This window comes from Bos grunniens, chromosome 6 (genome assembly GCF_055505025.1).
Source record: "Bos grunniens cultivar Pamir isolate PY7600 chromosome 6, Bosgru_T2T1.0, whole genome shotgun sequence".
Taxonomy (NCBI): domain Eukaryota; kingdom Metazoa; phylum Chordata; class Mammalia; order Artiodactyla; family Bovidae; genus Bos; species Bos grunniens.
This window is the reverse complement of record NC_141170.1, coordinates 63009107-63036132: the sequence shown is the minus strand read 5'-3', so window position 1 is coordinate 63036132 and position 27026 is coordinate 63009107. Positions and strand designations below refer to the sequence as shown.

The 27026-nt window shown below is 38.3% G+C and overlaps 1 protein-coding gene across 9 annotated transcripts in view; it reads right to left on the bottom strand.

Annotated features, from left to right (window-relative positions):
- The window catches only part of ARAP2 (ArfGAP with RhoGAP domain, ankyrin repeat and PH domain 2), a 585721-nt gene that overhangs the window by 24038 nt on the left and 534657 nt on the right, over nucleotides 1-27026 (bottom strand). For 5 of the 9 annotated variants that reach the window (XM_086406188.1, XM_086406191.1, XM_086406190.1 and 2 more), the window contains 2 exons: nucleotides 20907-21035; nucleotides 3926-4065 (listed from right to left, as the gene is read on the bottom strand). In XM_086406188.1, coding sequence (XP_086262314.1) covers nucleotides 3926-4065; nucleotides 20907-21035 — 269 coding nt within the window. Of the gene's footprint in view, nucleotides 1-3925; nucleotides 4066-10164; nucleotides 15294-15451; nucleotides 17138-17836; nucleotides 19346-20906; nucleotides 21036-27026 lie in introns of those variants that run through there. The other 4 variants (XM_086406196.1, XM_086406194.1, XM_086406193.1 and 1 more) reach the window with 4 other exon arrangements.

The following is a 27026-nucleotide window of genomic DNA, read 5'->3' as shown; positions in this document are numbered from 1 at the left end:
TTTTAAAAGAAATCTCATTTACCGTGATAACTTTACTATTGGTTCATTACAACTTTTTTAGTATGTGTGTTTTCTGGAGAATTTCTTCAAAAAGTTCAAGTGTTATGAAATACGTAGTATGTTGCTTCAGGCACTGTATTTCAAAGTAAAATTTTAATTGAACCAATTAAATTAGTGTGCTTAAAAAATTATCCTTGTTACTGAGAAAAATTTGCTTATTAGTGCATGTAAATTTTAACAACCATCCCCTCCCCATTTGCTTTTTTTTTTGACACCATTAACAGTATAATGGTAATATTCTTTGAAACTTCTAACCTTTTATGTAAATCAAGTCTGAAAACATTTTAATTAATATTTTCTGCGCAGGAAAAACTCTCAAAACAAAATATATCTTCCCCTGTGTATTACTCTAATTTGTTGTTAATGAGCATTCATAAATTATCTCTAATTAACACACAGTCTCTTTAAATATACTTTTCAATTTGTAATTTCTACTCCCTTCTCAGTAAATCATTTTCTAAATATATACAAGCATACATATATTAAGGGCAACTGTCAAAACCAGAGCCAAATCTGTATTCAGATAAGTTTGAGGATTTTTACTATTGATTATTTACTGTAAACTCATTTGAAAAGCAAACATTGCCAATGACTTGGCCATCAATATTAAAAGCGAAAGACCAGCAACATGCAGAAATAACCAACAAAATAACACCATGAAAATAACAGTGGTTTGAGTTTAAAGGAAAACCATGTCCCTCATCTGCCTGCCTTACTGTGCAAATGAAAGTGTCAGTCGCATTAACTGATTCTGACAGATGCATAAAGACAACTTTCAAACAGTTAACACTATAATTCCATAACCTGAGGTCGCTGTGATAGAAACAAAATGTGTTCAGTGTCTTTAAAGAACATTCTTTCTGAGAGATACTGTATGATCTCATTTACATGTATTGAACAGAATCTAAAAAAGTCAGACTCACAAAGAAGCAGGGAGTAGAATGGTGGTTTCCAGGGACTGGGACTGAGGGAAATGGGAAAGTGTTGATAAGTGGGTACTAAATTTCAGTTGTGCAGAGAGAATAGGTCCTCGAAATCTAAGTATAGCATGGTGACAACAGTTAATGGTACTGTATTGTATACTTGAAACCTGCCAAGACAGTAGATCTTAAATGTTCTTACCACAAATACACACAAAACTATATGAAGTAATGACTATTAATTCATTCATTAATTAGCTTAGATTGTGGTCATCATTTCACAATGTATATGTATATCAAAAACATTTTTATAACAAATGCAATTTTTGTCAATTATACTTCAATAAACATGGGGAAAATATTGCAAATGTAAAAAAAAAAGAACTTTCAGACGAGCACTCAGTCCTAACACTGTCTACCGATTTGTATGACTTATTTTAGATTAAGCAGAATGATGCTTTCAAAAAGATACATATTCATTAAAATCATTCTGTTAAGGGATAAGATTCTTTAACTCAATTATAAAATCATTTCATCTAAAAAAAATAATATCTCCATGTACAGGCTTCCTTGTGGCAGATTTTTTAATTTATACCAGCTTGGGGAAAAACAGTATAAGAAACTAAATTGTATGAAGTGTCCTATTTGGAAATACTTGGTACTATTAAAATGAAAAACACTATCCTCTTTAAGTAAAATTCTGTCAGAAAAAACATAGGGCTAAAATAATACAAACGCTTTTCTTTAGTGAGTCCATGCATAAAACCTTTAAATGAGACACCTGGGAGTGGATTCTGACTCTACTGCTTACTGGCTTTGTGATCCTGAGCAAGTTATGTAATATCTTGGTAGACTCCATTTCTTCATCTGTCAAGGGGGATAATTATAGTGCTACTTTTATAGGATTATTGGAAATATAAAGTGAGATAAGTGAAATGTGCAGAACTCTGCTTTTTGTGGATTAACCACTTGAATGTTAGATGGGGCCGTTGACTGCACTGGTATTGATACTAGCTGTTTTTAGAACCTTCTGTTGCTACACAGTGGAAGTGTCAGTTCCTCAATGAAACTAAAAAGTCCAGGATGATTTTAAATTACACTAAGTAAATACCCAACTACAAAGGTGACCATTAACCAGCATATAAATGGAAGGACCGGGATGAAGGAAATGAGTCTAATGAAGATCAAGGTGGGTGACTCACTGAAGAAACCCAAACAGGATTCAACCAGATTCAGGTCTTAGATGGCTAGAACTTCAGCTGTGAGGTTTAGCATTTCCTTTCACAAACACAAACCTACAGTTCATGAACTTTACAATGTGATGTGTTGGGGGCTTCCTTGCTGGTCTAGTGGTTGAGAATCTACCTGCCAGTATGGGGGACACAGGTTCGATTCGTAGTTTGGGAAGATCCCACATGCCACAGAGCAACTAAGCCTGTGTGCCACAACCACTGAGCCAGCGCCTTAGAACTCACGAGCCTCAACTATTGAGCCCACATGCCACTACTATTCAAGCCCGTGCATCTAGAGCCTGTGCTTGGCAACAAGAGAAGCCACCACAATGAGAATCCTGCATACCACAATTAGAGAAAGCTCACACAGCAACGAAGACCCAGCACAGACAAAAATAATAAATAAATCTTTAAAAAATGTGATGTGTTTGTTTCACATAACTTAGAATTCTTAAGTGCCTTATTTCTGCAAACTTTACTCTTCCTGCACTGAAGAATGTGAATAATGATATCAAACAATAACAAATGATAACAATCACTTGATACCTACACAGACTCCCCACCAACTCTATCAGCCGGAACAACAGAGTGGGATTTCCAGTATATAATACAGGTCTTCGAAGAGAGGGATAAGGGCTGCAAAATTCAGTGCTGTTTTGTTAGCTCTCTGCCTGGACGTTCTGCTGTCCTTGAAGAATATGACCATTAAATGGATACACCAAGTAGGAGGCTAAGATTTATTTATGCCCACCTGAAGGCTTCCTTGCTGGAGGAACATATACGACAGTGGTCAGTGTGTGGAGAGCTCAATAAAAGCCACAGCAAAATGGGACTGTAGAACTCTGGAAAGCTACTTAATGACTCTTCCTTCAGAACAATATTAAACATGATACTAGTCTGGTCCTTTTTTTATAGATCTCCAAAACACAACATAGTGAAGCACCACACACCTGAAGTATGCAAGCAATGTTTATTCAAGTGAATTTTTATAATTCAGTGGAAAAAGTATCTTTGGGTCCTGTGGTTATTCAACATTCAAAATAACTGCTTGGATATTGCTTGAAGTAGAGATGCTATTGTATATACCCATGTAACAACCACCCAAAACTGGATAGAGAACATTGATTTCTGTCATCCTAGAAAATACCCTACTGACTGTATCTCTGTGCTTCTGTAGCAATGCTACTCCTTACCCCAGGCAAACACTTTCTGACTTTTATCACCATAGAGGAATTTGTCTCTGTTTTGAACTTTTATGGTTAGACTCATGGTACTATTTTGTGTCAAACTGTTTTTACTCAAAAAGGATTTGAAGGTTCTCCCACGTTGTTACATTCATTCAGTTTTATTGCTGAGTAGCATTCCATTGTCTGAATATATCATTCTCCTATTGGTGGACATTTGGAATGTTTCCAGGTTTTAGCCTTTATGAATAAAGCTGTTTATGATATTCTTGAACAAGTGCTCTAGTGAATATAATACCTAGGAACAGAGTTGCTGTATTGTAAGTCAGAACGAATAACTATTTTAAAAGCTGCCCAAACTTCTACACAGTGACTATGTGGTTTTACCTTTCTGCCAGCCTCCCAGAGGTTGAATGCAATTTATTTACTATAGGCCTTGAACTCCTGAAGACAGGGCTTAGAGGTATGAAATAAGAATGTGAACTCACATAAAAATATACAGATATTCAACTACTATATATATAAATACCTTCAGATCCTTGTAAAGAAGGAGGTACCCATCTCGTAAAACACAATACCGATCTTGAAACTTATTTCCAGAGAGTATTTTAGATGGTTCTTCTTTAACTTTCAAGACTCCCTCTTTGATATTTTCCAGGGCCTTCCTCTCTGTAAAGTATAACATTTACTTTTGTAAGTTAGGTATATTTTCATTTACTTGGAATAGAATATAAAACATTTCTATATTTTCAATTTGATGATACAAAATAAGAACTTCTTTCCTACAATTAAGAAACTGCTAGTTAATTTTTGGGAACACCTCATATCAGGGGAGTGTTGGACAAGCTACAGATACACTAACCAGATCTAGTTATATAATCTGTAATATACAGGCCTACCTATGCTGTTCAATTAGTTACTGGCTAATGAGCACCTGAAACATGCTAGTCTCTACTGAGATGTGCTGTGAACATAAGATATATACCATATTTTGAAAATTAGTACCTAGAAAGGTAAATATATCACAATTTTATAGTATTGATTACATATTGAAATGATATTTTGGATATGTGAGTTTAAATAGAAGATATAAGTAAAATTAATTTCACCTACTTATATATATATGTGACTATGCCAAAGCCTTTGACTGTGTGGATCACAAGAAACTATGGAAAATTCTGAAAGAGATGGGAATACCAGACCACCTGACCTGCCTCTTGAGAAATTTGTATGCAGGTCAGGAAGCAACAGTTAGAACTGGACATGGAACAACAGACTGGTTCCAAATAGGAAAAGGAGTACATCAAGGCTGTACATTGTCACCCTGCTTATTCAACTTATATGCAGAGTACATCATGAGAAACGCTGGGCTGGAAGAAACACAAGCTGGAATCAAGATTGTCGGGAGAAATATCAATAACCTCAGATACGCAGATGACACCACCCTTATGGCAGAAAGTGAAAAGGAACTCAAAAGCCTCTTGATGAGAGTGAAAGAGGAGAGTGAAAAAGTTGTCTTAAAGCTCAACACTCAGAAAACAAAGATCATGACATCTGGTCCCATCACTTCATCGGAAATAGATGGGGAAACAGTGTCAGACTTTATTTTTTGGGGCTCCAAAATCACTGCAGATGGTGACTGCAGCCATGAAATTAAAAGACGTTTACTCCTTGGAAGGAAAGTTATGACCAACCTAGATAGCATATTGAAAAGCAGAGACATTACTTTGCCAACAAAGGTCCATCTAGTCAAGGCTATGGTTTTTCCAGTGGTCATGTATGGATGTGAGAGTTGGACTGTTAAGAAAGCCGAGGGCTGAAGAATTGATGCTTTTGGACTGTGGTGTTGGAGAAGACTCTGGAGAGTCCCTTGGACTGCAAGGAGATCCAACCAGTCCATTCTGAAGGAGATCAGCCCTGGGATTTCTTTGGAAGGAATGATGCTAAAGCTGAAACTCCAGTACTTTGCCCACCTCATGCGGAGAGTTGACTCACTGGAAAAGACTCTGATGCTGGAGGGATTGGGGGCAGGAGGAGAAGGGGACGACAGAGGATGAGATGGCTGGATGGCATCACCGACTCGATGGACGTGAGTCTGAGTGAACTCCGGGAGCTGATGATGGACAGGGAGGCCCGGCGTGCTGTGATTCATGGGGTTGCAAAGGGTCAGACACGACTGAGCAACTGAACTAAACTGATATATATGTGTATTTATATATGTATATTTTAAATGTGGCTACTAGGCAATTTAAAATTATATCATCAGCTTGCATTTTACCTCTTTGAATAGTACTCATATAAATAATAAAAAATACACAGGTAAAAGAGAAATCTCTTCTAGAATTCTGACTTAGGAATTCAGTAATTCTTCAGACATTAGAAAAATTCCTATATCTATGAAACAGGTAAGGGTAAATAAGGCAAAATGTCCAATAACGCTTATGCAATAATGCATCTAAGCACACTTAGAAATCATTTAAACAGTTCCATTAAAAACCACATTTTTGATAATAAAATCACGTTGAATCTATAAATTTATCGTGAATAAATTTATCACTATATCTCCAGTTTACAACTTTTTGTTTTTTTAAATATAAATTTATTAATTTTAATTGGAGGCTAATTACTTTACAATATTGTATTGGTTTTGCCATACATCAACATGAATCCGCCATGGGTGTACATGTTTTCCCCATCCTGAACCCCTTTCCCACCACCCTCCCCATACCATCCCTCTGGGTACAACTTTCTTTTTAAAATCTCAACATTATTTAACTGTCTGCTTGAGAAACAAGGAACAAAGGAAAGAAAAGGAACCTGAAGCCAAGTAGCCATGACATGGTCATTCTGGGGTCAACTCCTGCTCTTCCTGTAGAATAGGAGTAATGACACTTATCCTGCAGACTGTTGTGGCCCTCACATTAGATGGCGTCCTCAAAAGATGTAGGGAGGGACACCACATCCGGATCAAGACCTTTAGCAATTTCCTGGTATTAAAGTGATGAAACTCTTACGTATTCACTCATAGTTTCTAAAAATTATAGATAACTTGAATGATTTTAGAAAAAGAACTTTTTTAGTCTTAAACCTAGCAATCCCTTGGTTAGGGAAAACCTTTAATCAAACAGCAAATGATACACAGATGTTCACAATTATAGTTAGTATAAGAAAACAAGTTAGAAAAATTTGAAGTACTGCCTTATAACTCAGATATGAGCACGGGACGACAACCTGGAAGCAGACATCAATATGTTGAATCACATCACTGATCTTAACCATAAACAAACAAAAGTAGTTTTCATGATCTGCATACTACCACAAAAACATTCTTTTAATCATGATGCCACGCTAAAATAGGTTCTTTTAGGGAGCTGGTGATTTTAAAATAATTTCTGAAAAATACACTGCTAAAATTTGTCTTCTGGAACAATCTCTTAATAGTCAATTTCATAGAAAAAATATTTCAAGTAGTATTTTATAGCTAACTAGCTTCTATTTAAATTAAAAATAACACTTTTCCAATTAAAAGACTTGAAAGATTATTTTAATGCAGTGAGAAGATAGTGTTCCACTGCTGGGAGCCGGCATATTGCATATTGAGTGCATATTGCATATTGAGTGCAGCACTTTCCACAGCATCATCTTTCAGGATCTGGAATAGCTCAACTGGAATTCTATCACTGCCGGGAGCCAGCGTGAGGAACTCTGCCCATGACAAAGGTCATGAGGAAGGAGGCTCGGCATACGCAAAGGCGGGATAGAGCCTCAGGAGTCCCCCATCTACCCCCAAAACCAGAATCTGCCTACTTTCTGCTTTGTGCTTTCACCTATACCTCTGACTTTACGGGGGGCTGTCCCCCACTACCTCTCTCTGAAAAAAGAGTTAGCTTACAGCTCCAGTTAATAATTCCTGGGTGTGACAGTGTTTAACCTACAAACTCCTTTGGAAATCCTCTAGCCTGCCTGAATAGGTTTTTCTGGTCACATGTGATTGTTCAGAGCCTCCCAACTGTGAGAGGCAGGAGATGTTCTAAACTGTCTAAACACAGATTCTTTTGAGTAGTTAAAAGATTGATTAAAAATTGTATTGGTGAAGGGATTTTCACTTGTTGGGCCAATGTTTGCTGCTAAGTTTCCATATCCCTTACCTGCTGTGTCCCTGGCAGTGTATTGATTAATATAATTGGTGTAAGTAGTAGCTTTAATGTTTGTAACCTGGGACCCTTGAGTTAATTCTTTTTCTTGTTATAGCCCACCACACCTTTGCTCTGTAGGAATGCAACTTTATCTAATGCTTTTGGAGGGTGGCTCCTGACCAATCACCTTTAGAGAAAAATAAATTTTCTGAAGAAAGTGTCTTAAAATGTTAACAGGCCTCTGGGCCAGAAGATGATGCAAATCACCTAAGCTTTTGCATATGATAAGTTTGCAGGAAGAAAGCCTGGCTTGCTGCATGACTCTACCCCTTCCCCCATTATCTTCTATGCATAACTTAAGGTATAAAAACTACTTTGGAAAATAAAGTGCGGGCCTTGTTCACCGAAACTTGGTCTCCCCATGTCGTTCTTTCTCTCACCTTCTGGCTGAATTATTCAGCCTCTTTTCTCCACTAAATTTCCTCACTGAGCTATCCTTATTTCAGCCTCTTTTCTTCACTGAAATTTCCTCACTGAGCTATCCTTATTCTATTACTCTTTATATCCTTAATTAACGTTTAATTAAGCAGTTGTTTCCTGATCCTCGCCTACGCCGTCTCTCCTTCGAATACCCTGGATCAGCCGGGGCTGGTCCCTGGCATTCCACAAAATTCATATGACATCAATTCATTTCTTCATGAAGTATTCAGAGTCTAGTATGCACTTGGTTCTAATAATATACAATAATACCCAAGGAGATGGTTTCTGGACTTGCAGTGCAGTGTTAGAGGCAGAGTAAACATAGGTTAACAAACAATGCTTATATATCCTGATAGGAGAAATACAGTAAGCAATTTAGAAAACACTGGGTGGGCTTAGAGATTCAGCTGATTTAGAATAAGAAAGTGAAAGTGGAGAAAGATATTTATAATACTATTGATTTAGAAATAGGTATTTTAAAAACATTAAATTATAATCAAGTTGTGAAATACAGATGTTACATTTTGCTTAAGCCAAACCAATTCCATTCACACCTTCTGATTATACCTTTCTAAGATTTTTGTTCAGTTTAATGCTGCTAAGTCACTTCAGTCATGTCCGACTCTATGCGACCCCATAGACGGCAGCCCACCAGGTTCCCCTGTCCCTGGGATTCTCCAGGCAAGAATACTGGAGTGGGTTGCCATTTCCTTCTCCAATGCGTGAAAGTGAAGTCGCTCAGTCGTGTCCAACTCTTAGCGACCCCATGGACTGCAGCCTACCAGGCTCCTCCGCCCATGGGATTTTCCAGGCCAGAGTACTGGAGTGGGGTGCCATTGCCTTCTCCGGTTCAGTTTAATAAAGCTTTCTAATTTTACCAGTAAGAAATAATCATATGTCTAGTGTTTAAACTACTCATAGGTCAAAAAGAAAACAGGCTTAGGACAAAAACATTGTTGTCACCTTTGAGTGCATATTTATTAAAATTTATTTTAATAAACCATATGTAATTGAGTACATACAGCTTCCCTGGTGGCTCAGTGGTAAATAATCTGCCTGCAGTGAGGAGACCTGGGTTCAATCCCTGGGCTGGGAAGATCCCCTGGAGAAGGAAATGGCAACCCACTCCAATAACTTTGCCTGGAAAATCCCATGGACAGAGGAGCCTGGTAGGCTACAGACCATGGTGTCGCAAAGAGATGGACATGACTGAGCGACTTCACTGACTTCAAGTATTCTTGCCTGGAAAATTCTATGGACAGAGGAGCCTGGCAGGTTATAGGTCATGGGGTTATAAGAGTCAGACATGACTTAATGACTAAACTACCATTACCAATTGAGTATCTTAGTTAAATCTTCACCTTCAATTTTTTTTTTTTTTTTTTTTGGCCACATTGCACAGCATTTGGAACATCCCTGACTAGAGGTTGAACCCAAGTCCCCTGTAGTGGAAGTGTGGAGTCTTAACCACTAGACTACCAGGGAAGTCCTCTTAGCTAAATCTTCATGCATATATTATTAAGGGACTCATAAAGAAGAGCAAAAATAAACTTGAAATATAAAGTTCTATGATAAATATAGAGAGCCTAAAAGAATTTCTGAAAGCTCTCATGATAAAATTTCTGTATGCTCTAACAATGTTAAAATAAGTAGGAAAATTATCCACCATTTAAGGGACAAGATGAAGCTATACATTTTGGGGACATAGTGCATGACTCAGTTGTGTTCAGACATGACTGAGCGACTTCACTTTCACTTTTCACTTTCATGCATTGGAGAAGGAAATGGCAACCCACTCCAGTGTTCTTGCCTGGAGAATCCTAGGGACGGGGGAGCCTGGTGGGCTGCCGTCTATGGGGTCGCACAGAGTCGGACATGACTGAAGCGACTTAGCAGCAGCAGCAGCAGCAGTATGTAACGTAACAATGGTTATAAATTAAATGCCTTTCAACAATTCACTTTTCCAAACTTCTAGTACTACGTGGTCTCTCAATCATGGGGTACTTTGCTTTTATGTTTTCACTTCCTCAGCCTCATCCTGGGCAAAAAAGCTTATTAAGATCATGTATGAAACGAGATGCCAGTCCAGGGTCAATGCACGATACTGGATGCTTGGGGCTAGTGCACTGGGACGACCCAGAGGGATGGTATGGGGAGAGAGGAGGGAGGAGGGTTCAGGATGGGGAGCACATGTATACCTGTGATGGATTCATTTTGATATTTGGCAAAACTAATACAATTATGTAAAGTTTAAAAATAAAATAAAATTTAAAAAAAGATTAGGAAGCCTGGTGTGCTGCAGTTTATGCGGTCACAAAGAGTTGGACATATTTTAGGAATTGAACTAAACAATAATAACTAGAGTCAAACCCCTCCTGGTGTTTGCTAGGGCAAGAAAGGATCAGTGGGAGTTCAGTGAGGGTTCTTTAGAGTTAACCCTAGGTAAGAGAATAGACTGGTATTCTTAGTTATATTGTGCTGTACTTCTGCTATTAATTAGAAAAGCCCTTGTATAAAACAACACAGAATGGTCAAATTTAGTTACTTAAACAGAACAGACATATAACTAGGACTATGAAACAGATGCCCCTCAAAAATACTTTTCCAAACCATTTGAAAACATTTAAGTTCTTACTCTTTGCAATCCCACGGACTGTAGCTTACCAGAGTCCTCCGTCCATGGAATTTTCCAGGCAAGAGTACAGGAGTGGGTTGCCATTTCCTACTCGAGGGGATCTTTCTGACCCGGGGATTAAACCTGGGTCTCCCACATTTCAGGCAGATGCTTTACCTTCTGAGCCAGCAGGGAAGCCCTAGACAAAAACACTATTTCCTAACCAGTGGTCCCTGATCCCAATAAAAGCTCATCTGTGGAGAAGCTGGGAGGGTCTTGGGAAGAGAGACAGTGACAGAGAAGCAGTAGGAACAGGGGAGAGGGGAAAACATAACCCGAGAATATTTCTAAAACACATACTATGCTTTCATCCTTCATGTCCAGTCAGATAGCAATTCAGACCACTCTTCTCTCAGATATTTTCTCTGGGGTTCAATTCCACTTCTTTGCCAATATCATCTGTCTGACCCCTGCCTTTTCTACTTAATATCCAGATTCCAGGATTCTAGAACTTCATGGCTTGCTTGTCTAATGACTCCATATAATTCCAGACTGGTGCTATTCAGATAGTTTTATCATGTTAATCCCCTTTCCAAAGCTCTATTTTTCTACTACTCAATATCTCACTTGCCTAACATTAAAAGTTTAAATTCTTTCCTTGACTTTTCAAGGGCTAAATAAATTAGATTCCTTCTACTCATCTCTATAAACTATTAAGTTAAAATGGTCTTTATTTATAAGTCAGTTGATCATAATACACTGCTTGGAAAGCTGATCTTTGTCTCTATGGCACGACTTATGTTGATCAATTTCCCTCAAGTTGAATGTACTTGAGGGGAATTCCACTGTTGTTTTATACAAATTCTATTCCTACTTCTGGAGACCCAACTCATCCATGAACATGTTTTTCTAACTACTCCCAGTCCATATTTGTTATTCATGTCCCTAAAACTCTAAAGATAAAATTTAGGCATTGAATACATAAAAAGTCATGTCTGTCTCATAATTTAGCTCTTAAAAATAATAATTTCAGTCTCTGGCCATACTGCCGTGAATGTACTGAATTTTATCTGTCCTTGAAAAAATAATAATTTCATGTTTGCTTTTTAAAATAATATGAGTTTTGAATTTTCCTCCACAACCTATGTGAGAGCTCACATAGCAAGTTACTTAGAGGCTTAGAGAATACTTGTAAAAAACCTCTTAAGACTACGAGGAAGATTAAATGAGATGGCATATGCAAAGCCATCAGCCCAGCATCTGGCACCCAATAAATATTATCTCTTATATATGATCTGAGCAATGACAAGGGAATATACACCAAATGTGTCTCTATGGATCTCCCTTCTTCTTTCACTGGAAAAGACTATTTCCTCAAGCCTACACATTATCTGAAAGATCAAGTTCCATCCCTGCTTGTGTATGCTAAGTAGCAATTTTCATGAGACATTTCCTTGAAAGTGCAAGTCACTCAGTTGTGTCTGACTCTTTGTGATCCCATGGACTATACAGTCCATGGAATTCTCTAGGCCAGAATACTGGAATGGGTAGCCTTTCCCTTCTCCAGGGTATTCCTAACCCAGGGATCCAACCCAGGTCTCCTGCATCACAGGTGGATTCTTTACCAGCTGAGCCACAAGGGAAGCCCTCTTTTCTCTTGAAAATATTCCACAAATTTGGCAATATTTGCAGCCTGACATCTAAAATCTCTTTCAAATTAAAAATTATTCATATTCTTTGTTTGATATTGATTATATAGAACATACATGCTGTAATTTGGAAGAAGCAGAATTTGATATAGTTCACTCATTTTATGACATTCATTCACATTTAATAAAACTTAGTTCTATGACTGAGTAGAAGCCAAACTCAAGAACTGTTTGAACATAATCTAGAAAAAGTCAAATATCCCCCTACTTCCTAGTGTGTTTTACTTTGTTACTTGTATTGAAGAAGTAATGCTTAATAGAACAAGCAGCCTGAAGACACCCTTCTGTAATTAGATTATTCATAAGCAGTAAAACTGTAAATACAGTTTCTACTGGAGGATTGACTAGGAAAGTGCCAGAGATTCCACGACATTTGACGACAACACAGCATACTGTAAAAAGTAGAGCACTACTTACTTTTCTATTCTGTTATCAATTTCTGAGAAAACCCCTCCACTTGAAGTGGACTGGATTTATTTTCAACTTTTACACATCTTTGGCTTTAAAAAGATTTGATGAGGAATGGAATATAAATTATTTCAGCTAGACTAAGATTTATGAACTCATACTATTTTTGCTGGAATATTCTTTTATTTTCTAAGTCAGTCCAGAGTGGATGGCTCAGCTTCCCAGGTCTGAATTTGCCAGAAGCAGTTGCATTTTGATCTATTCTATTCTAATGCATCGGAGAAGGCAATGGCACCCCACTCCAGTACTCTTGCCTGGAAAATCCCATGGATGGAGGTGCCTGGTAGGCTGCAGTCCATGGGGTCGCTAGAGTCGGACACGACTGAACGACTTAACTTTCACTTTTCACTTTCATGCATTGGAGAAGGAAATGGCAACCCACTCCAGTGTTCTTGCCTAGAGAATCCCAGGGACAGGGGAGACTGGTGGGCTGCCGTCTATGGGGTCACACAGACTCGGACACGACTGAAGCAACTTAGCAGCAGCAGCATTCTAATGCATATTTAATTCCAAAGCATCTGTCTTAAGTAGCAATCTAAATTTAGAAACCCACAGGCATCTTCATTTGAGTTACATATTCTATCTTAAAAGTAGTTCTTCCCATTGAGATAATTAAAACTTGATTCTGTTGTTGTATCTAGACTTCTACTAGCGTAATATTAAAGAAGTTTAGTGCTTAAAGTAAGACTCCTGAAACATAAAATTATTTATTCTGGAACCTTGCTGCTAAGCTGCTGCTAAGTCACTTCAGTCATGTCTGACTCTTCTCGACCCCATGGACTGCAGCCTACCAGGCTCCTCCATTCCTGGGATTTTCCAGGCAAGAGTACTGGAGTGGGTTGCCATTGCCTTCTCCATCTGGAACCTTACAGAAGCTATAAATTTATGCCTAACTTGTAAAAGAGATGTTAAAACTAATATGTGATTTAAGTAGAGACAACAGAAAATTCCTTTACTTTCATATACTTCCATAAAAGTAAAGTATATTTCCTTATTGCCTTAAATGAATGTAAATGTTGGATGCTTCTAAAATCTATTCTTTCTTGTGATGTCTATATTTTAAACTCTTGAGATAAAGTGAGCAAATTGGGAAAATTAAATCCCCTAAACACTTCAAACCCCTAAACTTATTATTTGATAAAATTCTTCACTAAGCAAAAAGGTACTGAAAATATAATGTCAAACAAAAATATATGCCTCTAATTTGTTACATAAAATCAGAAATATCATCATACAATTAATAAAATGCAAGTCATGAGTGTGTGAGTATAGATAAAGGAGAGATACAATAGGTAGAGAGACACTAAAATTTGTGGCAACTTGGTATCAGGTATGATGGGACAGGATGTAAAGGACGTGGCAGAGCTACTTTATGTTTTAATGAAATACTAACACGTAAGCAATTCATTATTGAGAGAAAAATGTGGTTGTAACCAACCACCCTTGTTTAAAACTCTCCTGACATCTACTTGGCCTGCAGGTTAGAATAAGAAAATCTTAAGAAAGGAAAAGAAATCCTTAACCAACGTGTTTCTGAGATGATTTCAGTTTTTCTGCTAACAAACTGACAGAGAAATCACACTTACTTTCATTATTTTCCTTTTAGATTCCAATTTTAAGGAGTAGTACATGTAATGAATGAAGCAATAATTCTGGAGAAAGTGATCCTTGTGATTGATTTAGGAGACATCTGCCAAGACAGAGACAAAGTAGGCTGCACACCTAGCCAACATAAAATCTATGACACAGGGCAACCCATAAGAAGTACTTGTAAGCCCAGGTTGCTGTGAGACACAACTGGAAGAAAAAAATTATGACTTAAGAAATTGATTTTAAAAACAAACAATAGGCCAAACCTTCTTTAAAATGACAATCCTAAAAGAAGACAGATGCAGAACCAACCATAACCAAAAATATTGTTTTACTTTGACAATCTGAATATAAATCAAGCTCTAATTAAAAACATCCTGTTTTTGACCAAAAATATATATAAACTACTAACATCAAATAGTCTAATTAATGTATTTCCTGAGGGTGTTACTCTAAAACTTTTTTTTTTTCACGCAGAGGGACATAATTTCCTGGTAGAAAGAACTGTAGCTATCATAATAGCAAGTTGCACACTGGTTTGGTGAGCTGAGGGGGACGAGTGCAGGGGCAGAGATAAGTTTCACAGTTCCCACGCTGTCACAGGAATGCAGGAGAGATGAGAGTGACACAAGAGTTTACTGACATGTTACTCTAGAGAATATTCCACCATCCAGGTCCCTGAAACTTTCACGTAAGCTGCTTTCCATTGCTTGGATTCCCAGGTTTTATGAAAGGTGCTTTGTTTAGACCTTACAGAAGCTTTATGCTTTCATGACAGGATGCAGTCACAATCCCCAGAAGAGGAAATAACAATAGGTGAGGCATCCCATGCCCAATCTTCCTACCCAGTTTGTAGGTAGAGCCAATTCACAGTCTGTCACTCAACCACTTCTTCTTGCCCTTAAACAACAGAAAGATTTTACTTATATGTGATTGCTCTAAACTTGCTCAATCTAACACTGATGATTTTTTTTTTCCCAAAGATTAACAAAACTTAATGGTTTCCTTGCTTTGAATTATCCCTCAGGCCCACCTGTACAAAATCTTCTTCTATATTATAGTCTTTTAAGATCTTATTCTCATCTGTTTTTATTCAAGTGGCTAGTCTATTAGCATTCAAATAAGAACTAAGTTATTATTCTGTGTGTATGTGCCCAGTCGAGTCTGACTCTTTGTGATGCCATGGACTGTAGCCCACCAGGCTCCTCTGTCCATGGGAATTCTCCAGGCAAGAATACTGGAGTGGGTTGCCATTTCTTCCTCCAGGGGATCTCCCTGACCCAGGTATTGAACCTGCATCTCCTGCATTGGCAGACAGATTCTTTACCACTGTGCCACCTGGGAAGCCCAAGTTATTATGTCTAAGTGTGGGATTTTAAGTATTTTGCAACATGGAGCATTTAGAGACATTTTAGAGGAATATTAAAAACATGAAAATTCTCACCCAAAAATATGAAAATATCACTTATTTTCTAAAAGAAAAGCCATGAGAACCTTTAATATATTTTATAATGTTGACAGGACTTCGTTCATAAGCTCAAAACATTATCTCAACATTAAAATGAAAGAATTACAGAATTCACGAACTAGACCAGATTTCATACATTATCCAAATGAGAGAGTCTCAACATGACACCACTGACTTTTTCGGCCAGATTATTCTTTGTTGTAAAGAGATTTCCTGTGTATTGTAGGATGTTTAGCAGCATCTCTGGTCTCTAACCATTATATACCAGAAGCCCCACCCCACCCAGTGTGACAGAAATATCTCCAGATATTGTCAAACGTCCCTGGAGGACGAAAGTCTCCACCACCCAAGGACTGCTGCTATATGACAGGGAGGACTGTAGCAATCATATGACTAGAGAGAACTTCTACTGTAATCCTTAAGCAGTATATGGAGGATGTAATCAAAATCATATGTAGGAGGAAGAAAGAAATTAAATAAGGTACAGGTGTCGAATAGATTAATTTCTATAGCAAAATGAACACCCGTTCTATTTTGATGCTAATAAGACCAGAATGACATAGAAGTCTGCATTTTGTAAAAATACTTTTATGTAATTAAAAGATATGAAGGGCAGAGTTAGGACCCAATATTTATGCTTCCCCAAATTCATATGTTGAAACCTACCTACACAGTATTAAGAAGTTTGGGGCCTTTGGGAGGTAATTAGGGTTAGATGAGGTCATGAGGGTGGGATCTTCAGGAATGGAATTCACATCCTTGAAAGAGTCACAGAGGGTCTTCCCTGATGGCTCAGTGGTAAAGAATTCGCCAGCCAATGCAGGAGATGCTGGGTAGATACCTGGTGGGGCGGGGGGTCGGGGGAGATCCCCTAGAGTAGAAAATGGCAACCCACTTCAGTATCCTTGCCTGGGAAATCCCATGGACAGAGGAGGCTGGCAGGCTACAACCCACAGGGTCACAAAGAGTCGCATATGACTTAGCAACTAAAGAACAACCACAACAAAGAGTCACAGAGAACTTGCTTCCTCCCTCTGCTCTCCACTCTGGGAGGATACAAGAAGTTCCCTGTCTATAGCCTGGAGGAGGACTCTCACCAGAACTTGGCCAGGCTGACATCTGATGTTAGACTTCAAGTCTTCAGAATGTAAGAGATTAATTTCTGTTTATGAGCCATCCATCTGCCAAAGCAGGAGACGCAGGAGACTCAGGTTCGATCCCTGAATCAGGAAGATTCCCTGGACAAGCAAATGGCAACCCGCTCCAGTATTCTTGCCTGGAAAATTTCATGGACAGAGGAGCCTGGTGGGCTACAGTCCATGGGGTCACAAAGGGTTGGACATGACTGAGTGCACATATACCATGAGCCACCCAGTCTACTGTAGTAGCCAGAACACACCAAAACATCATCACAAAAACAGAAACACAGACTAGCTGGTACAGTTAAGAACTCACTGATTTGTCACTACTAGTTAAGAGTCTGCAATCATACCATTAGCTTTACCACGTTTAAGAGCTGTACCAACCCCCCCAACTTTTTTTTTTTTAATTAGAAGTAAAACTAACCTGTACTCAAATCCAGTATGGCAAGTCACTACATACAAAGGGGCTCTGTTCTGAGAGCACATTCATAAATCCAGTTTGTTCATAAGCCCTACAAAGTTAGCCTAGGTACCCAACCCAATGAGCTATACAGTACTGTACTATTATAGGTTTATAATATTTTTTCACACAAATAATACATAAAAAGCAAACTCAAAAATAAAACATTTTTAACCTTACAGTACTGCATGTTGAAAAGTACAGTACAGCTGGAATACAGGGGCTGGCATGGAATAAACAGGCAAGAAGAATTAACTGACTTGAGGAGGAAGAAGAGGTGGGAGATGGTACAGCTGAAGGACCATCAGCAACAGGAGACAGAGGGAAAGCTGAAATTTCACTCATGCCTGATGATGGCACAGGTTCTGGTTCCTTGCTGGGTTCAATTCCACCTACTCTCTTGAAAAAACAATCCAGTAATGTCTGGGTGGTAGCTCTTTTTTTTTCTTCTCATCATAGGTGGCATGGTGGCACTGGACTGCATTCTGAATGGCTGCTGCAAGATTTGTGTACCGTTCTATATTGAGTCTGTGCCTTAAAAACAGTTACTCCTCTTATAAAGAAAATCCCTTGCCATTTCCTGAATTGTGACTCTCTTCAGTTCTTTAATTACTTTTTCTTTCTCTTGTCTCTCTTCATTGTTTCTCTGGGACTCCAATTCCATCAGGGCTTCATTAATAAGCCTCTTGTGTTGACAGCAAGGAGTTCAATGAAGTTATCTTCTTGCAGATCTAGCTTCAGCTTCTCGCTGAGGGTCACCAAGTTGCCAAAGATTGACTCCTCCTCTACCTTCTCAAATCCAAGAAAATCATGAACAAATTGTAGGCAAAGGTTCTCCCAAACCCCATTCATGGTGACAGCAGTAACCTCACGCCAAGGGAAGTTAAAAAAAAAAAAAAAAAAAATGAATGGCCTTGTAGATGTTAAGAGTCCTTCCAAAATTGTTTCAAGGTTGTTCCTGATTCATCATTCACCTTTACTGCCTGATGAATATTGTGTCATAAATAATATTTCTTGCAAGTTGCTATAATGGTCCACAGGTTGGGTGAGCAACATAGTATTCAGTGGAAGATGCACTGCTTTGAAGATGGGATGAAAACTGTCCATGAGTGGGGAGTGGCCTGGAGCACTGTCAAGCCACAAAAGAATGTTGAATGGGACGTCCTCCAAGTAAGATTTCTATCCCTTTGGGATACTGTGGTGGAAAAATCAACCTTGGAAGATGCCCTGTGTAACCTAGGCTTTGGGGTTACTCTTCCACACAATAGGAAGAGAGCTCCTGGCTTTATTTTTAAGGGCTCTTGGGTTCTCCGAATGATAAACTAAGAGAGGTCTCCGCTTGATATCACCAGAAGCATTGCCACCAAACAACATAATTAGCCTATCCTTTGTTGCTTTACAGCCTGGCATCAACTTTTCTCCGTACAGATGTAACTTCGGTCTGGCATCCTCTTCCAGTACAGCCCTGTCTTATCCATATTAAAAACCTGCTTGGGTAAATATGTGTCTTCAGCAATAATTCCCTAAAGCATTTCAGGAAATTCCCAGAAAGCTATCTGCACTCACTGCCTAGTGACTTTTATGTTGTGAAGGTTGGCTCTAGCCTTGAACTGATGAAACCAGCTGTTGCTAACATTAAAAAATGCACCCTCTAATTTTCACAGTATTTCTTCTTCAAGCCTTCATAAAGGCTTTTCACTTTCTCTTGAATCAGCATTAAACTGCATGGCCCTCCACACTGATGCTGATCCTGCATCCACACACTGAGAAAGTTCTCCATCTCCTCCATCACTCTTGCACGTTTCTTTGATATTATCGTTGACATCATCGCACAGCAGACGTCACATGTTCCATGATCTTGTCCTTGCTCTTTAGAATTGTGCTGACGGTCAAACAATTCATGTCATAAGAATGAGCGATGTCTATCATCTTTTCGCCTCACTCCACTCTCTCAATTATTTTCACTTTTGTTTCCATGGTTATCACTTGGCACAGAATAGCAGTACTGTTACATCACTGCTGTTTTTAGGCTTGCTTCCAGACACCCTGGGCTTGAAATAAAGATACTGTACTACTGTACTCTATGCTGCTAAGTCGCTTCAGTCGTGTCCGACTCTGTGCGACCCCATAGACGGCAGCCCACCAGGCTCCCCCGTCCCTGGGATTCTCCAGGCGAGAACACTGGAGTGGGTTGCCATTTCCTTCTCCAATGCGTGAAAGTGAAAAGTGAAAGTGAAGTCGCTGAGTCGTGTCCGACTCTTAGCGACCCCATGGACTGCAGCCTACCAGGCTCCTCCGTCCACAGGATTTTCCAGGCAAGGGTACTGGAGTGGGGTGCCATTGCCTTCTCCAACTGTACTGTATACAGTACAGTAAAGCACACAAAAGCAAAACCAACGGTAGAGGATGTACGCATGTGGCAGTGCACGCCAGACACATGAACTAACTTACGTGACTGGACATGCAAAGGCACATTCATATATTTGAAAGTTTGCATCTTGCAGTTTCATATGTAGGACACTTACTGGATTTAATAAATATGTGAACTGGAGGCAAGTTACTTAATTTCTTTGAGCTCTTTCCTCATTTGTAAAATTCAAATGATAATATAACTCATGGAGAAATTAAAAAAAAGTTTTAAATGAGTTTTGGTATGTAAGGAGCTCAGTTAATAAAATACATGATTAATAAATAGTAATGGTTATTATGAATATGAATTAGAAAAGCTGTGGTAAATTTCATCTAATAAAATTTGAATCCTCTGCTTTCAGAGTTGGTTTATAGACTGTGTGGCAGGAAATCTCTTTCTAATCTGTCAGCTAATGTCAACATAACAGAAAAATCAAAGTTTCAAAATGAAAGTTTTCTGAGATGTCAAACAAGTTCAGAGAGTGTCTTCCATAGTTCCCCCATGTTAGCTAACTTCTGACTTAACCTTACATGTGTACATGTCTTCTCCCAGTTGGATAGCAAATATCATTATTAGAAGTATTTTTTTATATTTGTTTTCCAATATTATGGCAAAATAGGTGAGGATTTTAACAAGCACACAATCTCAGAGCTTGTACTTCTTGAATGCCCAGAGAACTTTCAAATGTAAACATAACTCAGGATGATTCACCATCTATCCAAAAATTAGGAAAACACCCAAGCATGACAATAAAACAAACAAACAAAAACTTAAAAAGAAGAATCATTCCTGCAGAATCTTTACCTTGATACCATCAAAATAACCACCTAATATCACAGTGCTACCCACCGGGAAAGTCTGATCGTGGCACTTGGTCTATATATTCTTCTTTCTATTCTGCAATAACATGTGAGTAGATTCTGCATTTAGCTACCCATTTTTTACATTTTCAAGTAACACCTGTGCCATAATAATTGTCCTTTAACCACTTGAATTTTCAATCATAGTTGGAATGTGAAATAGCAGCACCTACCATTATAGTGTTTAATTGTGTCAATGGTTAAGAATCTCTTCACTACAAGATAAGCAGAGCCAGGTTCAGCTAATGAACTCCATCGAAGCACCTGTTCCAACACATTTTCTGTGTAGTGAAGAGGACGTTCTGCAAAAAAAAAATAAATAAATTACCAAAAAAATCTTAACTTTTTTTGATTATAAAATTTAAAACGTCCTTTTAAAAAGCCCTGTGCATTACAAGCATGACTGTATCTTATAGTACACAAGAATAGTGCTAGGACTACATACAGGATACCTGGAACAGCATTAATCACGTAATAAAATTCACTGTATAAATAAATCTGTACAGGGACATCTGTTTGTTAGTAAACTATAAGGTGTTATTCTTTAGATGGGGCTTCCCTGATAGCTCAGCTGGTAAAGAATCTGCCTGCAATGCAGGAGACCCCGGTTTGATTCCTGAGTTGGGAACATCCCCTGGAGAAGGGACAGGTTATGGGCTCCAGTATTCATGTGCTTCCCTGGTGGCTCTGACGGTAAAGAATCTGCCTGCAATGTGGGAGACCTGGGTTCGATCCCTGGTTGGGAAGATCCCCTAGAGGAAGGCATGGCAACCCACTCAAGTATTCTTGCCTGGAGAATTTCCATGGACAGAGGAGCCTGGCAGGCTACATACAGTACATGGGGTCGCAAAAAGTCAGTCACAACTGAGCGACCAAGCACAGCAGAGCATAGCATTCTTTATATAAAAATCTCAGGAAAAAAGCTACCTTTCTATAAAACAAATTAGTGAATTACTCTACTTTTTAATTTAAATAACATTCTAGTTTGCTTATAGAAAAATGCCTGTTTGCACACACAATTAAATATTTGTAAAAGTACTAGTAATTGGCCCAGTACTAAGTATAAATCCTTTGTTTATCCCAACAAGGCTAGCATAATTTCTGATCAACACTAGTGAACAACTTATAGCTGATAATCAACTTATATGAAATTATAAAGTATAACTTCAAAAAGAACAGAATATAATCCTTATAAAACAGTACTAATTCCAGTTTAACTATTAGTGGAAATATCAATCAGAAACATTATGCAGCAATATTATCCATTAACAGTTCATATAATAGGCTAACAAGCAAAAAGTTGGTCACATCTTTACGATTTCTCCTTGATAAATACTCATCCATATATATTCTGTTTTATGCAACCATACTTTAAAATATATCACAAGTTCTTAACATAGAGTTAATTAACCAAAAAACCCCATAGGTTTTTAGAATTACAATCAAATTTCATAGCAAAGTTTTTTGCTGATCAAAATATGCATGTGTGTGTGCATGCGTGCTCGGTCATGTCTGACTCTTTGCAACCCCATGAACTGTAGCCAGCCAGGATCCTCTGTCCATGGATTTTCCAGGCAAGAATATGGAGTGAGTTGTCATTTCCTATTCCCAACCTCGGGATCAAACCCGAGTCTCCTGCATTGGCAGGTGGCTTCTTTCCCACTAGTGCCACCTGGGGAGCCTGGTCAAAATATGCTAATCACTTAATAAAATCTTGTAACAGAAGCATATGCTGGGGGAGAAAAAAATCAAGTCTTTTCATAGTGTACTGAAAACAGCATAACTGAAATAGCAAGAACATAAACTCTAACGTGAAGATGTTGATGTAAGTTTGCTGGCACCACAGCCTTTATAAGTCAACTCAACTCTTTCATAACCTCCTACTAGGGTTTTTGTTTTTGGTTAAAGTAGTAATGCCAACAACAAAGTCTATGTCAACAGCATCACACTTGTATATTACCCATGTATACATAAACTCACAAGTAATAAAAAAGACCAAATGTATCACATTCTCTTTAGTACTGGTCTCCCTTTTATTAGCACAGCATTCTGGAACTTGTTTTTTTCCTTCCAGTGTAAATAACTAGATTTTTTGCTTTCTATTCAGTACAGTGAAATGCAGTTCTGCATTCTGTGCATCTTGGTGTAAGCCTAGGCTTTGTGAGGTGATTGCAAACAACAACAACAACAAAACATAGAGCAACTAAGTCATACATCTTGGAGACAAACCTATTTCTTATTTATAAATATATCTCTTTCACAAAGCAGAGTGCTGAGTACATAATAGATGTTCAATAATAAATACTTGGGGAATAAAATACCTTACAAATTTCTATGGTAATCCATAAATTAACAGTAAATAATTGTAAATGGATCAGCAGACATATATACTTCTTTGAAAATCAGGGAAAATCTTTTGTGCTACTTTAATCCTGTTTTTTAAAATAAATTTATAAAAGGTTTGGCAAAAATCATGGGACACTACTTGAAAACTCTGGGATGCTACTTACCCTGTTAACAGTTGCCATTTCTAGAATACCAACTATGTATCAACATACTATGCACTGGCTACCTTACATCAATTACTGTTTTCAACTCTTAAAACACTTTTCATTACAAATTATCATTATTTATATTACATGTTAAAGAACCCAAGAATCAGAGAGATTCATCTACTTGCCTAAAATCAAACAGCTGATTCAAGTGAGGAACAGAGATTTGATTCTCAAATCTATCTGACTTTACAGCCCCAAGCTCCAAATCATAACTATTACATTTGGTTTTATTTTGTACAGATATGTAAACCTCCCCATGATGATTTTCACATATGTAATTTTGGGGAAAAAGTATCAACTCACCAAGATATTTCTGAGGACAAAAGGTAATATATGCAAAGTGAAAAACAATGCCAATTGACACTTTCTCCTTCACTTTCCTATCCTTAGTGAGAAGACAGTAAGTAAATAAGATAGTTTCAACATCCTTTATGTCAAGAAATTTATCATACTGCAGTTGGCTTGGAGGTAGGAATGCTCTTCTTAACTGCAAAACTACCTGGATTGAAATAAAAGCTTACTCTCCTTTATTATAAGAATTTGTAATGAGACTTCCAAATATTAGAACATTTGTATTAAAGAGGGTCACTATTACCAGTAGATACAACAGTGATACCTCAAAGGTACTCTTAGTTATACTGAAATATATCACAGCAGAGGGAGAAGCAAATATAGATTGGCAAAAATTAGCCAAGTATGTTTTTCACATCAATATTAATTCAAGAGAATGAAAATCCTGAAGATCCAAGTTCCTGCATAAAAATTGAGCTGAAAAATAGGATGAAAAGATAAATCCTTATTAGACTGTCAAATGACACAATTATAAAAGAGTTAAGAGACAGGAAAAATGGACTGAGTCATCAAATGTTGTTGGAATATAAATTCCTACAAGTAAACAAGTTTTTGTTAACAGTTACATTTACAACCATCTGTCACGATAAATTACATAAGTCAGCTGGCATTAGGGTATTACTAGGGGAAAAAAAACAAAAACCCGATTTGTACACTGTTTATCCCTGGAGGAGGGGATGGCAATCCACTTCAGTATTCTTGGCTGGAGAATCACATGGAGAGAGGAACCTGGTGGGCTACAGTCTACAGGGTCATGAAGAGAGGGACATGGCTGTAGTGACTTAGCATGCACCCACTCACACTATCTAGAGCATTAAATTTTTTGCTGAAAATTCAGCGTGATCATTTAAGAACAGGGTGTGGAGGTGGTTCTTTAGCTAGCTAGGTCATGTTCTCAATATTTTAAATTCTTGTCTGTAGAATTAAAACTGGCCGGCCTCATTAAACAGAGAACTATTCATTTCCACCTGAAACAATTGGTGTTATCCTTAAATTTCTGGCAGTAACGACATAGGATTTCCAGAGACTTCCTTAATAATTAAAATTTTAGTGTCAAATCTAGAGCCATGCAAGTCTCTCAGAGGATGACAGCACCCTGTCAATCAAGAGAAGGACCAGAAAGACTCTGAATAAAAATGAACTGATCTTCCATCTCATGGTAGATACGAGCAGGAAGAGAACATTTTGTTATGATGCTGCTATGTAGAAAGTAGCTACTTCACCAACTTGAGCCTCTCAGTGAGGAAGCCCACTTAAATGAGGCCCCTGAGCAGTTAACTTTTTTCAGCATAGAAGGAGCTAAGGGGTAGAGTGCTACATTGGTAGGATACCGGTTCATTCTTAAAGTGAAGCATTGAAATACCAGAAGTATGGTAAAAAATGATACCCTCTCCCAAGGTGGGTTTCAGCTTGTCCTGGCACCAGGACCCACTGGTGGCAGTGTGTCAAGAATGCCTGGCATCTTTCAAAGGATGAGACAAAGAAAGGCTTGTTCTCTGTCTAGCACAAGTTTCCAATGTCTCAGACACTCATTTAGAAGGAAATCCTACTTATAAACTAACAGCTTAGAATCTAACTAGCCTTAATATAAATTCTCAAAATATTTTATATGGATTTAACATGATGTATTTTCTCCATGAATCTTGAGTACTACAAAAGCAAAAAAAGAAAAAATAATAATTGTGCTTTGTCAGAATTTTGCTAAGAGTTGTTTACCACCTGCTGTAGCTTGGCTGTTTCCCCACTCCCCCAGTTCACAGGTTGAAGTAATTCCCAATGTGACAGTATTAGATGGAGGGGCTTTGGGAGGTGATTAAATCATGAGGGTGGAGTCCCCCTAAATGGGTTTGTTGTTGTTTAGTTGCTAAGTTGTGTCTGAATCTGTGACCCCATGGACTGTAGCCCACCAGCCTCCTTTGTCCATGGGATTTCCCAGGCAAGAATACTGGAATGTGTTGCCATTTTCTTCTCCAGGGCATCTTCCTGACCCAGGGATTGAACTCGTGTCTGCTGCACTGGCAGGCAGATTCTTTACTGGTGAGCCATGAGGGAAGCCCCAATGGGCTTAATGCTCTTATATAAAAGGAATCCCACAAAGTTCCATTTCATCATGTGAAGATTCAGTGAAAAGATGGCCATCTGTCATCCAAGAAGCAGCCCCTCACCAAGCAACAAGTCTGCTGGCACTCTGGTCTTGGACTTTCTAGCCTCCAGAAATGTAAGAAATAAATTTCTCCTGTGTAATTCTGTTGTGAAGTGAAGTGAAGTGAAGTCTCTCAGTCGTATCCGACTCTTTGTGACCCCATGGACTGTAGCCTGCCAGTGTCCTCCACCTGTGGGATTTTCCAGGCAAGAGTACTGGAGTGGGTTGCCATTTCCTTCTCCAGGGGATCTTCCCAACCCAGGGATCAAACCCAGGCCTACCCACATTGTAGGCAGATACTTTACTGTCTGAGCCACCAGGGAAGATCCCAATTCTGTTATAGCAGGCTAAACAAACTAAGACACCATTTCACCAATAATGGCAATTCTGCTAATGATACATGAGTCACAAATTGACATGCTTATATCAGTCTGAATTTGTAGCTATCATATCTATGAAAATTCCATTTATAAACTTAAGAATCTATTTTCATTATCTTCAATCATATAGGAAGGTCAGAGCACTTACATGGGCTTCCCTGGTGGCTCAGATGGTAAAAAATCTCCCTCCCTGGTTTTGATCCCTGGGTCAGGAATAGCCCCTGGAGAAGGGAATGCTACCCACTCTAGTAGAGTCTCTCAAGATAATAAAGGGAACAAACAAAATATCTATTATACAAAGGAGGCATTGGAAATGACTAGGTAGAGAACTATGGTTTTAAAGTTTACAGGCAGTGAAAATAAAATCCAGCACTTTTGGTTCACTTGCTTATTTATTCATTTACTTATTTATTTTTGGTTGCTTTGGTTACTTGGAGTATTTATATTTACATTAGAAAAAGCACCAATTCCTTGCTGACATTCTTCCTATCAACCACAGTCTTATGGACTACCAATGCCTTCACTTTTATCTTCTTTTTGCATTTCACTTTATCTTCCCTGCATGTTACTAGAAATAAAGCTCTTAATATTTCAGAAGGTCAGGTGGCTCCACAGGTCCCATCTGCTCCAGTAAGTCAACATAATCACAGGTCCCTTTGGTGCTTTCTTAGCTGTGTTCCTCTAAAAGCAGTGAAAATAATCTTAGTTTTCTCTTTGGGAAATTTCAACTTGAATGGTTGACCAAACATTAAGACCATGCCAAATTTGAATTCCTAACTCCATCAGATGTACTCTTTCTTGATGTACATGGGGTGTTCCTTTGATTATATATCTGGACATTTACCAGTCAAAACAGCTTGAAGT